At 41.6% G+C, this 13,884-nt stretch overlaps 1 protein-coding gene across 1 annotated transcript in view; it reads left to right on the top strand.

Annotated features, from left to right (window-relative positions):
* Positions 1-13,467: 13,467 nt before the first annotated feature.
* Positions 13,468-13,884, top strand: part of LOC310864494 (transmembrane protease serine 5-like) — a gene marked incomplete at both ends in the record, with an annotated part of 54,336 nt that continues 53,919 nt past the window's right edge. Inside the window, one exon of the mRNA XM_083773182.1 lies at positions 13,468-13,704. Coding sequence (XP_083629308.1) covers positions 13,468-13,704 — 237 coding nt within the window. The remainder of the gene's footprint in view (positions 13,705-13,884) is intronic.

A 13,884-nucleotide genomic window follows, 5' to 3' on the forward strand; every position in this document is an offset into this window, starting at 1 on the left:
ACACACACACACACACACACACACACTTTTAGCTGTATCTCTAATGAATATGATCAGAGTCAATGCCACAATGGTCATAGTTTCTGACATATAAATGTAGCAGCAGCTTCACAAGAGAGTGCTAAAGTATTAAACCTGGTCCTCTGCGATCGTTAAGAGTAGAGGCTGAAAAACAATTCCACCAAGACTTGATTAAAATAAGTGACATTTCCTTCCTTAATCTCCTGTGCATTTTTCTGCTGTTGAGTTTGAAGTTGTTTATTTTCTGCATGTTTTACTTGAATGACAGCCATGTTTTGACCTCATATGCTTGATCTCATTAACTGCCTTTTTTTCTTGCAGTGGGTGTATTTTCTTTCTGGGTGTTGTTTTCTTTATTTTTTTTTTCAGGTAGTACGCTCACACAAGATTGCAGTCTATTGCAATATAACAGGTCTTGCTATTTATATCTTGAGTTTTGTTACCAAATAATTATGTGCTGATTTTCATCACCCAGGCTGTGTCTCTTGGGTTGTTTTGTAGTAGAGCAAGCTCTACCATACCTCTCACGTTTTCCTTGTTCAAGCCTACTGTATTATGTTTAAATTTCAACACATACGCAGCAAAGTGTATTTAAGGAGTCAAAATTCAAAGAGCCCCAATCTGGCTAGATGTTTTTAAATCATTAACTATATATGTCTTATCACGGAAGCAGAAGTTTCTATGAGATAGACTTGAGGAAAATGTGAAAACAAAATGTTTATTTTTTTTCTTCTATTTTATTTGTATTTTTACAAACATTAAAGAAAATTCTGACATGGAATGACTATAAGCAGGTCATTGTCAGTTGTAGTGTAGCTGTTATGTACAAACTGTCATGGTATCTTATCCTTCATGTGAGCCTAACATAGGCCTTATAGTTTTAAATATGTTGTATTTTTGTATTACAGTAATTTGCAATGTGTTTACATTTGGTATGATTTGAGAAACATCTTAATGTGTGTTTTATAAGTCTCTTATTTGATTGAGATCCCTCCCGTGTGCCTCTTTTATAAATAGAGCATTGATGTGCTTGAGTACATGGGTTCGTGCTGTTGGTAGATGTTTCTGGGTGTTTGTTTATTGTTAATTAAAGATAGACTGCCATGTAGATTCATTGTCTGAACATTGCAACTTGGAGGCAACATACTGTGATAGTGAGTGATACTCTGATGCAAGTTCCAAGCAATTTTGTTGTAAAAGTATAGACGCTTCTCTCAAAAATATTCCCTTCAAAGTGACATTGGACTGAGACATTAGGATGAATAGTAAAATCCTCTGTGTTAATTTAACTCTGAATAGTGTACAAGAAGAGCGGTTCCATTTGTGCACTCTTTGGAGTTAAATTAAGGATTTTACTTTGTATGACAAACCTTGGCATCTATGGGCATTTCTAATGCCTTCTGAAATAGCCAACAACGCTCAGTGCCATCAAAACACATTTCAATGTATCTATTCTACATGAACATGCACTATAAATGGAATTCCTCGGTGGACCAAAAGAAACAGAGCACTTTTGTTGAAAATATGTTTTCTTTGATCTTTCTATGTTGTGATAATGCAGATGTCCTTTTATTTGATGTGTTCTTGAAGGATGTGATTAGCGTCGTTTAGATTATGTCTGTCTACCTCAGGACCAGATCAAGGCTTGAGCTGGTATCCAATCAGGGTTGTTCTTCTTGCCATGTGTGCAGTAAAATCCCTCTTCATTACAGCTTTGTAACAGTGTGTGAAAGTGTTTTCTCAGTGTGAATTCAGGCACAACTCTGTACGCGCCAGTGTTCTGTGGCATGGTAAAAAAAAATGAATAAAACAATTTACTATTTTATGCTCCTTTTTATCTTTGCTTGTTGCTTCAGTTTTAGGACAGTCATGCATTATGCAGTCTTCATCCTCAAGGCTTGAGAGTCAAGACCCAAAGAAGGGAAAGGGACAGCTTCTCTTTACAATAATGTCCCTGGGCTCAAACATCTTATAGTATAATCATATTGTATAGTACCTCTGAGGACAGCAGCGCATTAAATGCAGGGGTCATCCCTGTTCCTCAGGTTCTATGTTCCCCAGGTTCTATGTCCCCCACTCCCCCCGCCCCCCAAAAAGGTTCTATGTTCCCCGCTCAACCAAAAAGAGGTTCTATGTCCCCACTCAAAAATGTTCCCCATTATGGCTCTGCACTCAACCAAAAAAGGTTCTACAGTATGTTCCCCACTCAACCATAGGAGGTGGCTGGACAGTTCAGAAGTCTGCCTACCAGTGACATCATCGACAGGGTTTTCTATTCATGGAAAGTCATTAAGGAAGGCATTGTTCTCACGATAATACAAATACTGTTTGATTGATTGAATAGTTTGTTAGACAGAGATGTAAAAAAAAGTACAGTCAAACATTTAGTCCAAAAGGGATGGCACCAAAAAAACACATCCTCGTTTCCATTTAGGCCCTATGCAATCAATTCATAGACATGACATGAAGAATAACGACAAAATTCAATATCATCACAGGAAACAATAAAATACTATGTACAGAGTGGGGGGGGGGTCCACCTTAGGGAGAAGTGATCATTTCCTCTTCCTTAATTGGGCCTGCTGAAAGGTGGATCAGGCCTGTTTTAAAAGTGATCTGTTTTGAGGGAGGCCAATAGGCCAATAGTCTTAATCTTGTCTCAATCTTGTCATCTGGATCTTTTTTAGCCACCTTGAACAAATCATCTATAAATCAGAGATGGTCGCTTGTAAAAAAAAATGGCTTTGATGCTATCATAGATTAGATATAGTTATTCAAATCCTTCTATGGACCAGAGCTAACTCTCCCCATGTATAGAAAACCCCACCACTCTAGCTGAGAGTGGGGCGGAGCAGTAGCAGGTTGCCGGTTGGTGGTGTGGGCAGGGCCAATAATCTGCACACCTGATGGATGTATAGGCCTAACTAGGCAGCATACAAACATTTGTCCCTCACTTTGCTTGCAGCACCACAACTCCTATGTGCCTGTATACTGATGCATTAATGTAAGTCTGCCTTTCCTATTTACCAGAATGCCCTCTGAATATCCTACTTGTTAATCCTATGTTTCTTACTGTGTCTAATTACGCCTGACTTATCCTCATTATTGACTGTTACTTATTTATTTCTCTTGCCAGTCAAAATCATCACCCATCATCCGTCATTCACCATTGCCATCATTGTATCTGCAAAGACTGAATAAATCTCTGTGACATGTCAATACTGTCCATGCTCTAATAGGCATGCTGGTGTAGATCGGTGCAAAGGTACATATAGCCAGCACCCTCCTCTCACTAGCTAGAGAGAATATTTCACCATGCCTTTGGCCTGGTGGAGACAAATGGCGGTTAGCCTATAGGTCAGGGGTCCTCAACTAGAAATGATGAAGGTCCACAAATATTTTTTTGAATAAGACCGAGGTCCGGTCCCATGCACGGCGTCCATCGGAGAGCGGGGCTCTATGCCTGTTTAGTATGGTCAAGCCAAGCTTATACAAATCAGATCCCCTTCCAACCAACCAATAATGGGGTGCAGAGTGCAGGCCCGGAGTGGAACTCCAAATCCAAATCACACTGCGCGTGTGAATTTTGGGGGCCCTTGGGGGACATTTTGGGGGCCTTTGCAGCAATTTCACATGAGAAATGTACCATCTGATGTTATTTATATTATTAACTTCTTCCCTCCATTAACATAAGACACACAATGTAGTTGTGCTGCAGCAACACTGCCTGAATTGAATTAAAATTGACTGTGGCTGGCCTGGCCTGAGCTTAGGAGAGATTTTTTTTGCTGGCCTGACCTGATGCAAAAAAAACAAAAAAAAACATAATTTTTTTTATTTTGTTTTTGCCTAGGGTCCGCAGAGAGGTGGTCCGCAGTCCGGTCGTGGACCGCGGTCCGCCAGTTGAGGACCCCTGCTATAGGTTAATAGGCTGCAGTACCCAAAATGGACCCTATGTGGTAGTGAATTATTACTGTACTTATTACAATCAGTAATTTGTAAGATTAAAAAAAAAGTAGTGTAAAAGAAAATGATGCTTCTGAGCCCAGTAGCTCATGCCACAAACCGATCCAGTCCCTTGGGGATGTCATCTGTGATGCTGAGTGGCATCCAACTGGAGCCATTCCATGCAAGGTTGTAACCTGGCAGTACTGCCCCAGATGAAGCTACATGTGCAGTTTGTGAATGAAGATTAGACACACTACATCTGGCCTGTCTCTTTGTGACCCAATCGGGGTGATCAAATCCCGACTTACGTCCCAGTAGCTACCCTCGATCAGTCCCATTAGGGCAAGACCAGGGCCACACAATCCGTTGGAACTACTCCGGAACTACTCTGCCAGGACTGGGATGTACGATTCTGGCGCATGGAAGGACTAGGCTCTGTGGGTTGACTCCTGTCCGGGCCCCTCCTACGTCTCACCAGGTCCACTCCTGCTCTCACCAGGTCCAGGACCTGTGCGTTGCACCAGACTCCCAGCACCAGACACTTCATTCAGGAGTGGTAGATTCTTGAGCCACAATGGTTCTGCAGTCTCCACCTGAGCACCGGTGGTACTGCAGGCTCCGCTTGCGGCTTGAATGGCCCTCCCAAAGGTCTCACCAAGGGTTTGTTGGGCTTCCTCCTCACGGATGACACAGGTTGGGGTGCCAACCCATACTGCTCCCAGGTGCCATCTACATTCCGGCTGTAGATTATTGCCAAATATAAAATGCATTGCCTATGTAAGATTTTTTATTTTTTAAATCAAATATTTTGTCCCATAATTTTGTAACCCTTTTTTTTCCACCCGTGCCAATTGCCTAAACTGTAATCCTGGGCGCTACTCTACCTCTGCCAACCTGGGGAGAGTACAGAACTGAGCCCCTTTTTTTACACAGTAAGTCGACAGGAAATGAGGAGAGAGATGTGGGGAAGAAAGACACACAGCAAAGTTTGTCTGGATCGGGACTGGCGACACTTTGTCAGGCTAGATTACCAGCCTATAGGTGCCTGGAACATTAGGCCGGCACAGGCCTACTGGATGTTTTTTTGTGTGGGTACCTACTCTAGGGGACACAGGGAGAACATGCAAACTACACACAGAAAGGCCCTTTTGCCAACCCCAGCTAGGGTATGGGCGCTGATGACGCAGAGGAGAGAACATGCCCAGGCTTGAATCGAACCTGGGACCTTCTAGCTGTGAGGTGACAATGCTACCGCCACCATGCCCCTATGTAAAAATAAGAATAAATGGATCGTACAGTACAAGCAGATTGTTTTTCATGGTGTTTGGAGCATGTTTACCACTGTGTGTGAGAGCGCAGGCCAGAGAGAACTTAATTGTTATCATTGATAAGCAATATGTCATCCCACTGAGCAATAGTCTGCTATTAGACGTCTAAAAATGGGTTAACTGGTTTAAAAATGTTTATTAGCGGTCTAAACTTAGCTTAGATGTTGATTAGCAGTTTTTTTAACATCTATAGTATAGATGTTGAAACGACATTGTTTCAACGTCTAATTAGTAATCTAAGCCTAAAAGAAACTTTCATTTTTAGACCATTTATAATCCATATTTAGACGTTTAGACGTATTTTAGGCATCTAATAGCCTGAATAATGCTCAGTGGGATGAGACTGAACGAATGCACAATCCTACACACCTGTACTTCACAGACACCAGGATACTGTTCATGATACTGACACCAGGATATTGACCAGTTAGCAGCTCGCAAGATGGCAGCGGTGTGCATAAGGTCAATTGCAATTTGCTGTACTCTGTTGTCAACCCTAGTGGGCAGGGGTGAGATAGGTTCTGGGAGTAAGGCCAAGTCATATAGCCTGACCAGTTTGTTTTGGGAAGTCTGGAGCCGCTTGTTTTAATTAAGCGGTGCTGTGGTACCAAGAGCAGAGGTGCATGCATAGTCGAAGAAACCTTGTATGTTAGTTAGGGTCTTCAAGGTGTTTTTGTTGACCAGTGAGGAGATCCTGTACACTACAGGAATCTTGTTCTTTGGTTGACTTTTTTTTATTACATTGGTGGCCATTTTATCACCAGAAAGATTTGCCTTCAGGATAGAACCTAGGTATAGGTAATTTCATCTTTATATGTAATATTGTCACCCACTTTACTGTAAGCCGTCAGCCTTGCTGAGATTACTATTTGATCAAAAGAGAATGGATTCAGTTTTTCCCTGGTGTAAGGATAGTTTATCAGTCGAGCCAGGTGCAGATTCTACTGAGTTCAGACTTCAGAGCTGAGGGCCTTTTCAACCTGCAGTTTGTTCCTGTCTGAGACCAGAAGTGCAGAGTCATCCGCGATCAGGAACAAGTTCCAGTCACTGTTGTGATTTGGATGACCATCTACTGTATAAGGTCTCTAGAAATCCCCATCTAAACCTTGGGGTGGTGGATTAGGATCAGTCGAATCGCAGGCACGGGGAACATATGCCAACACAATGAAGTATTACACATATCTTCTGAAGTTTATTACACACACAGCAAATTAGGCTATATACAGTAAGAACAGTGGATCTATGACAGCCCTAGCAAATTATGGAAACAAAGAATGAGCAGGAACAAGCATGCATCTCATATCATATTGCACATACAGTCAGTCCCTCCGATACAGTAGTAGTGGACAATCATCGTGTTATCAATATGCTTATGCAGATAAGTGTTTTGTCACTGAGTCAGGCAGCTGAGGTCATGAATCATAACAGTGATCCAGATGATGTCATGTCGTTTACATGGTATCAGGTACGGTCGCTCGATCCTAAACCATCTCGCCCCTCAATCTTTTCCGCCGACCGCTCGGTTCTTGAGAATAAGGTTAAAAATAAGTTTAGGTTCACCAGAGCCAGAGCCATAGAGTATAAGCCAGAGTTACGACATTGAGGAGGCAGAAAACAGCCTGGTCACGTGGTTCATGTACTCGCACGAGCCCATAGACTCCAATGCATTCCGTAAACTGGCTCCATTATCGGTCAGGCTCTACTTCTCGTATCTCGATCATAGACTGTAAAAAATATGGACAAAGCGTTCTCCGGGTCTGATATGGACGTAAGATGAAGCCTGTCAGTAAATCGCCAACTTTCTAGATCCGTTTGGGCCCAGCTGGCCATTGGCTGGCCAGACAACGAGGCGGGACTTCCCCCCTTCTTCTTCGTTTTTATTTTGACTCGAGTGGGGGGTGGATCCCGATCATAGACTGTAACGGTAGCCATGCCCCTCCGAACATACTCGACTTTATGGTCATTTCTTTAATAAATGGGACCATAATTTTCCAAAAAGAATATTATGACATGAGAAATGAGACTTTAAACTAATGACTGGAAGCAGAAAGTATTCATGACAATGTTTATTAAGGCAATACAGTCTAGGTGAAGTTGGGCCCAAATACATGGACTTCTATGGGGTTTTTGGGGCCCAATGACAGCGCCACAACAGGCCATTATATGAACTTTCAGGAAGTCAGGATTTCCTACTGACTTCACACAAATCCAGCCTCACTGCCCCCCTGATCTGGATTTCCCCTGCTACTCCCAAATGTAATCTGACAAACTTCAGGTGTCAACCGGCAAGTCTTCTCTAACAGCAGGTAAAAACACAGATGGATTGTGAACTGTATGAGTTTTAGGAAACTTAAACGGTGCCCTGGCCCCTACCCATTTCAAATCCTGAATGTGCAAAATAATGATGATCTGCTCTTTAATCCCACCTCACCTTCAATCCGAAGCCTCGCTCAGTAGAGTAGCAGATTGAATGGGAGCCAGCGCTAATGTAATCTCCTCCGTTTAATTAGAGTGAGCATGGTGGGCAGATAAAGCAAACCACATTACCCATCATCTGGCAGGGTGCAGCTCTTCTCTTACCCACCCTCGCCATCGTTAGGCTGTACAAGACAAGATACAAACGTACATGCCAGCTATTTATTCATCCTGCATGTCAAACTCGATATGAACGCTTCGACCTGCCTCTAATACTGTATTCTGATGCATTATTGCATTAAAACCTTACTGGGTAATTTCCCTGCTGGTCACTACCATCATTGCAGGTCTTCCGTTCATTCTTGTATACTTCCCAGGAGCTCTTAATTGATCCCTGAACTTCAAAGTGGTTAATTGTGTCAAATGCGTTCTGTGCTCGTGCATCAAAGACAGCAATCACTTTGGTAGCTGTCAGAGAAGGGAGGGGGGAGAGGGCAGTGACACAGATCTACAGATCTGCAGCAACTAACCAGATGACATCATTTTGCCGGGAAAGATCCACTTTCAATAGAATAGAACATTTAGAAAAGGATTTACGTGGTGAAATTCATGGATTGATTGAATACTTTATTGGCAGAAATGTAAACAGTACAGAGTAAGGTAAAACACACGTCCAAAGGGATCACCGAAAAAAGTCCTTGCAGTCTTGTTTCCATTCAGGTCCTGGTCCTAATCATACTCAATTCACAATCATGACATTAAAAATAACAAAGAATAAAAAATATTAAAAAATATGAATTAAAATGTACAGGTTGAGGAAAAATGAAGGGAGTTGTGAGACTTTTGTCAGCCAATAATTATATCAAATTGAACTTACTTTTACGTTTATACTTTGTTGTATGACAGTGTCGCCTGCCGAAAACAGCAGATATAGAAGCTCACAAAAGCACATCTGCAATGCATAATACGCTTTGTGAGCTTGTAGATTTTCAGCACGTACGGTACATCACCATCACACGACAGAGCAAATTGAACAGTGCAATGAATACAAAAGTACATGCAATTGCCATTGCATAAAACACTATTATATACGGTCCTCTACAGGTGTTGTAATATGGTGTCAGATAATTTGCGATTAACAATTGAATAGTTTTTTTGGCATTATAAATAAAATGTACGTACACTTCTGTTTGGCTTTTAGGCTCCGCACACAAACATTCCACATAGGGCAGATCTAGATATAACAAATAACTACAAAGTTTTATACAGTGTGTGCATGTAGATATACTATTTCCGCTATTTTTGAAAAATGCTTGAATCTACATTAACATTTTTTCAACATGGAAACGATTATGATAATTATGACGATTATGCAAAATAATTGTGATTATCTCAAATGATTGTGATTAGGCTATTATGTAGCCTATGTATGTAAGTGTGACAGGCCTGGATGTGACAGTATGTTCAGCTGAATGACTATTGGCGCTTTCAAAAGATAATTAGTGGATGTGATGAACCAACAGGTGTTCATTTCACTAAGCTAGAAAATACTAACCAGTAAGACGCCCTTAGGGGCCAGAAGCTGAAACTACACGTCAGTGTGCCAATGACCCCTTTTTTATGCGGCACGTGCTAATAAAAAGTATTTAAAATATTGCTTTGATGCTCATATTATCCTTAGGAAGTAGTAAGTTCATTTTTATTAGCATAGGGCATACATTCCATAGGGCTATGACATTCCATGAGAGAAAAGTACTGCCGTAGCAGCTACCCGCAGCACTCCAGGTTCAAACAAAATCCTTCTAGGTGCAAGGCTCGAAGATATAATAAATACCATAAATAGAGACTTCTTATTGATACTGTGTAAGATGATAACGGTTGACACCTGTGTACAATGCCTGTTGATTGTATAATCTCATACATAAAATACCACACTTCCTGTTGTCTTGTCACAACGCTGAGGAAGGCCATACAAAAAGACGTACGTTTTCATTCTCAAAAATAGTGTCCCATAGGGTTAGTTTCAAAGTCCAGCAAAAAGGTAATGGAAATGATTTGAGTCATTTTAAAAAATCCACCTGTTGGTAAAATAAAATAAACATGAAATAAAAATGGGGCGAGATATCCGTGCTTTGGGGCGAGATAACCACGCTGTGGGGCGAGATATCCACGCTTTGGGGGCGAGCTATCCACGGCTTGGGGCGAGCCGTCTTCACTTTTTGCGAGGGCGAGTTGGCAATGGGGCGGGATGACCTGTTAACAGTGTTTCAATATTTTTATTTAACAGAAAAGGACATGGACAATACATGAACACATATAGCACATAACACACTTAACCCATTATGGGTGGGAACCCCCTTCTGTAACAGTTATTAAGCACTTAAGGTTCTCAGAAAACTTAGATCAAGATCTAGAAGACATTCATAAGATCAACCATAGTCCCAAATGGGTTAACGGTACAATAACAGGACATAAAAACAAAAACAAAAAATATATACAAATCATAAAATACATAATACAAAATACATAATACCATAAGGACATACTGTAAGGACATAAGGACACAAGTATACAAATCATAAAATACCTATTCACACAAAATTATAAGTATAATAAACATCACAATATAGCTACCACCATCATCTCTTGGTTTAACCTTTATAAAAGGTGCATGTGATTTACATCCACATAATGATATTCGTTGTTTCATACTCGCCACCAGATGGAGGCATACACCAGGAATAAAGTAGAAATTAGACCATACGTTTTAACTGTGTCTAAAAATCCAACACAACACCAATCACACCTTGGAAAGCATGAGTGTCTATTTCAAACAAAGTGTTTTTTAACTGGGGGGGGGGGGGGGGTCATATTTTGACAGCAGGAATTGCCTGTCATAATTTGACCCCCCAGTAGGATGTATTAGGATGTTGATATTCATTCATCAGCCTCCCCACTCACAGGTAGTACCCCCCCAGAGAGGACGTATAGTGCCTTTTAGTCCTACTCCTCCTCCCAGCCAACACTCCCCACTGACAGGTAGTTTCCCAAAAGGGCATGTGAGCTCAAACCCACAATTCAACATTTTGGTTTTAAGATGTTGATAATATTCACACCTTGGAAAGCACGAGTGTCTATTTCAAACAAAGTGTTTTTTGACTGGGGGGGGTCATATTTTGACAGCAGGTCAAAGTATTAGGATGTATTTGGAAGTTGATATTCATATTCATCAGCCAACACTCCCCCCCCCCCCCCCCCCCCCACCCAGAGAGGACGTATAGGGCCTTAGTCCTACTCCTCCTTCCAGCCAACACTCCCCACTGACTGTATATTGATAGCGTTTAGATAGATATAGTGTTTACATATAGTGTTTACATATAGATATAGTGTTTAGATATATATATATATATATATATATATATAGTGTTTAGATATAGATATAGTGTTTAGATATAGATAGTGTTTAGATAGTGTTTAGATATAGATGTAGTGTTTAGATATAGATGTAGTGTTTAGATATAGTGTTTAGATATAGTGTTTAGATATAGATATAGTGTTTAGATATCCCAGCTAACATGTCCATCTGGGCCCAATTGGGTTTTGACATGGGCTATGGGCATGGGTTCCAAGTGGGCCGTGCACCCAGTTTTCACAAAGGGCCCACCCGTGTTAGCCCATATGGGCTTACGTGGGTTTCTAACTCGGTCTTAGGTGGTATCCAAATGGGCCATTTTATTTCAGAACCATGTGTGCGCCACCTGTGTTTGCCTATATGGGTTTGAACTGGGATCTGATTGGGCCTTAAGTGGGTACCAGCTGGGCGAATTATATGTGACCCATGTATGCCACACTTGTGTCCGCCCTCATTGTCTTCCGTCCTGTTTCTGTTGTCACCTGCTGTCGATTGTTCATTCCTACAGATAAGATGCAGTGCGCCACATTGGCGGTGTTTACAGTTTTCTGTAGTAGTTTCTTCAAGTGTTCAAACTTTATGACTGGATAGCACTCGATCTGTAGAGTCCTACATTACTATCTCCTACGATCAAGGGTTAGGGTTAGGGTACTGTCAGTGATGGGCAAGCTACTTGGAAAATGTAGTAAGCTACACTACCAGTTACTCTCTATTAAATATAGCTAAACTACAACGAAGCTATCCCCAGATGATTGTAGCAAGCTACACTATAAGCTACATGGCAAAAGTAGCTAGCTACATGGACACTACTTTTTTTTAAAATATTTTTTATCAACTTAATGATCAAGTTTCCACCGAACAAATAGCCTAATAGGCAGGCAAAAATGCTGAGTTTGATTGTTTATTAAAAAACAAACAGGAAACAAGCCCTCTGTCTGGCTTTTGGTGTCAACTTTTTCACATTTACTTGTATTAATGTACCTTGCGGTGTCAGGAGCCGGCTGATTCATGTGTTCAGTGTTGGGAAAGTTCTTTTTTTTATTAACTATAGTTCAGTTCACAGTTAATTTTTTTAAAGGAACTAATTCAGTTCATAATTCAACATTTTGAACTAAAGTTCATGGTTCCAAAAAATGAACGATTTTAGTTATTATTATTTTATTTTTTTTATTATTATTATTGCCACAGCCTAGCCATTTGCACACCAGCTGAGACATAATTTAGACTAGAGAATGCTAGTCTCTCAAGACAGACTGTTGCCTCGATAGGCACTGTTTTACCGAATATTTGAGGATGGGATACTCAGATTGAGATAATGCTGACAGGCACTTAAATGAGATGTTAATATTATAATATTAATATTACTAGTTTTATTTCTAAGTCTACCTACAGGACATATGTCCTGTAGGTAGACTTAGAAATAAAACTAGTGTTGACTAATCAATACAAGTGGCTCTTATTTTGATGGGGCAGTTTCTGCACAAGAAGTCCGTTTGACTTGTAAACAAGCTACGATGAATGAGCTGTCAAAGTACTATAGTCGCTAAACCACGTTAGCGATCACATTTTTCAATATGAAAACTTTCACTTAGACAATAATGTAGGTTACACACGCTGGAATTAAACATGGAACCTGCAGGCAGCATTAGGTGAGTAATTCATTGTGTTGTGCTAGAGATAAAAGGACAGCTGCTGCGTGGGATCCTCTTGCTTAACAACATAACTGTGTCAGACTCATCTTATCTAAACCAACCAATCATGGATTTTTTTCCAGGGATTTTTTCCCCCCACAAAACTTTATTTAACAGTCAATTTGTAACGTATAGCTTTTGTTGAAAGCTACGTCACTACTTGGGTCTAAAAATAGCTACACTACAAAAAACGCTACTTGGTTCAAAAGGAGTGAAGCTACCATCAAGCTACTGATAAATGTAGTTAAGCTATGTAGCTTCGCTACTTGTAGCTAGCTACTGCCCAACACTGGGTACTGTAGCATGCCGTTTTTCATCACTCCGACACCATGGACTATAGCCCATGGTCTGGAAGTGATTTTGTCTTTTTTCAAATCCTCGTTTTGACCATGGATTATAGCCGGGTTAGGGTTAGGTTCCACAGGCTAATAAAGTGTACATTTGGGGGTCCTTGACAAGAAAAGGTTTGGGAACCACTGTTGTAGAGGGTCTATAGAATAGATAGATGTTGATAGTATTAAATGGAGTTGGAACAACAGATGTTCAGGAGGCGGAGGAACACACCTTGACCATACCTTCACGCCATCCTCCGCCCTCCAGGCCAATCTACCTGAGCCTACTTATACCCGCCCCAGACAACCCAGCATCCTCTATGCTTTTCGTATCCCGCCACCATCCCCATCACCACCACAGGATCAGCAGCATCTCCACTGCTCCATCTCCTCCATCTCTCCTCACCTCCTCCCTTCCTCACAGTTCCCACGGGGGGATCACGCCTCCACGTGTACCGCAGGCTGACCGCCACACGACCCCCTCCCCAAAGACTTCAGGGTCAGCTCGTATTCTGAGCTGGCTGGCTCGCCAGCCCGGCTGGTTCTGTTGCTGCAAGGCAGGGCGGGCAGACCGGGCCAGGCAGACAGAGAGCCAGGCCTCGAGAGAGGACTGGTTGAGCTGACTGAGCAAGGCTGGTATGGCTGCAATGGCTGACTGCAAGGGCTGATGTGCACTGGCTTGGCAGCCTGACTTCTCTACACTGGCTGACTGGCGGAGCTGGCTGGCTGCGTTGACT

The sequence above is a fragment of the Protomyctophum parallelum genome, assembly GCF_964188405.1.
Source record: "Protomyctophum parallelum genome assembly, chromosome: 9".
Taxonomy (NCBI): Eukaryota; Metazoa; Chordata; class Actinopteri; order Myctophiformes; family Myctophidae; genus Protomyctophum; species Protomyctophum parallelum.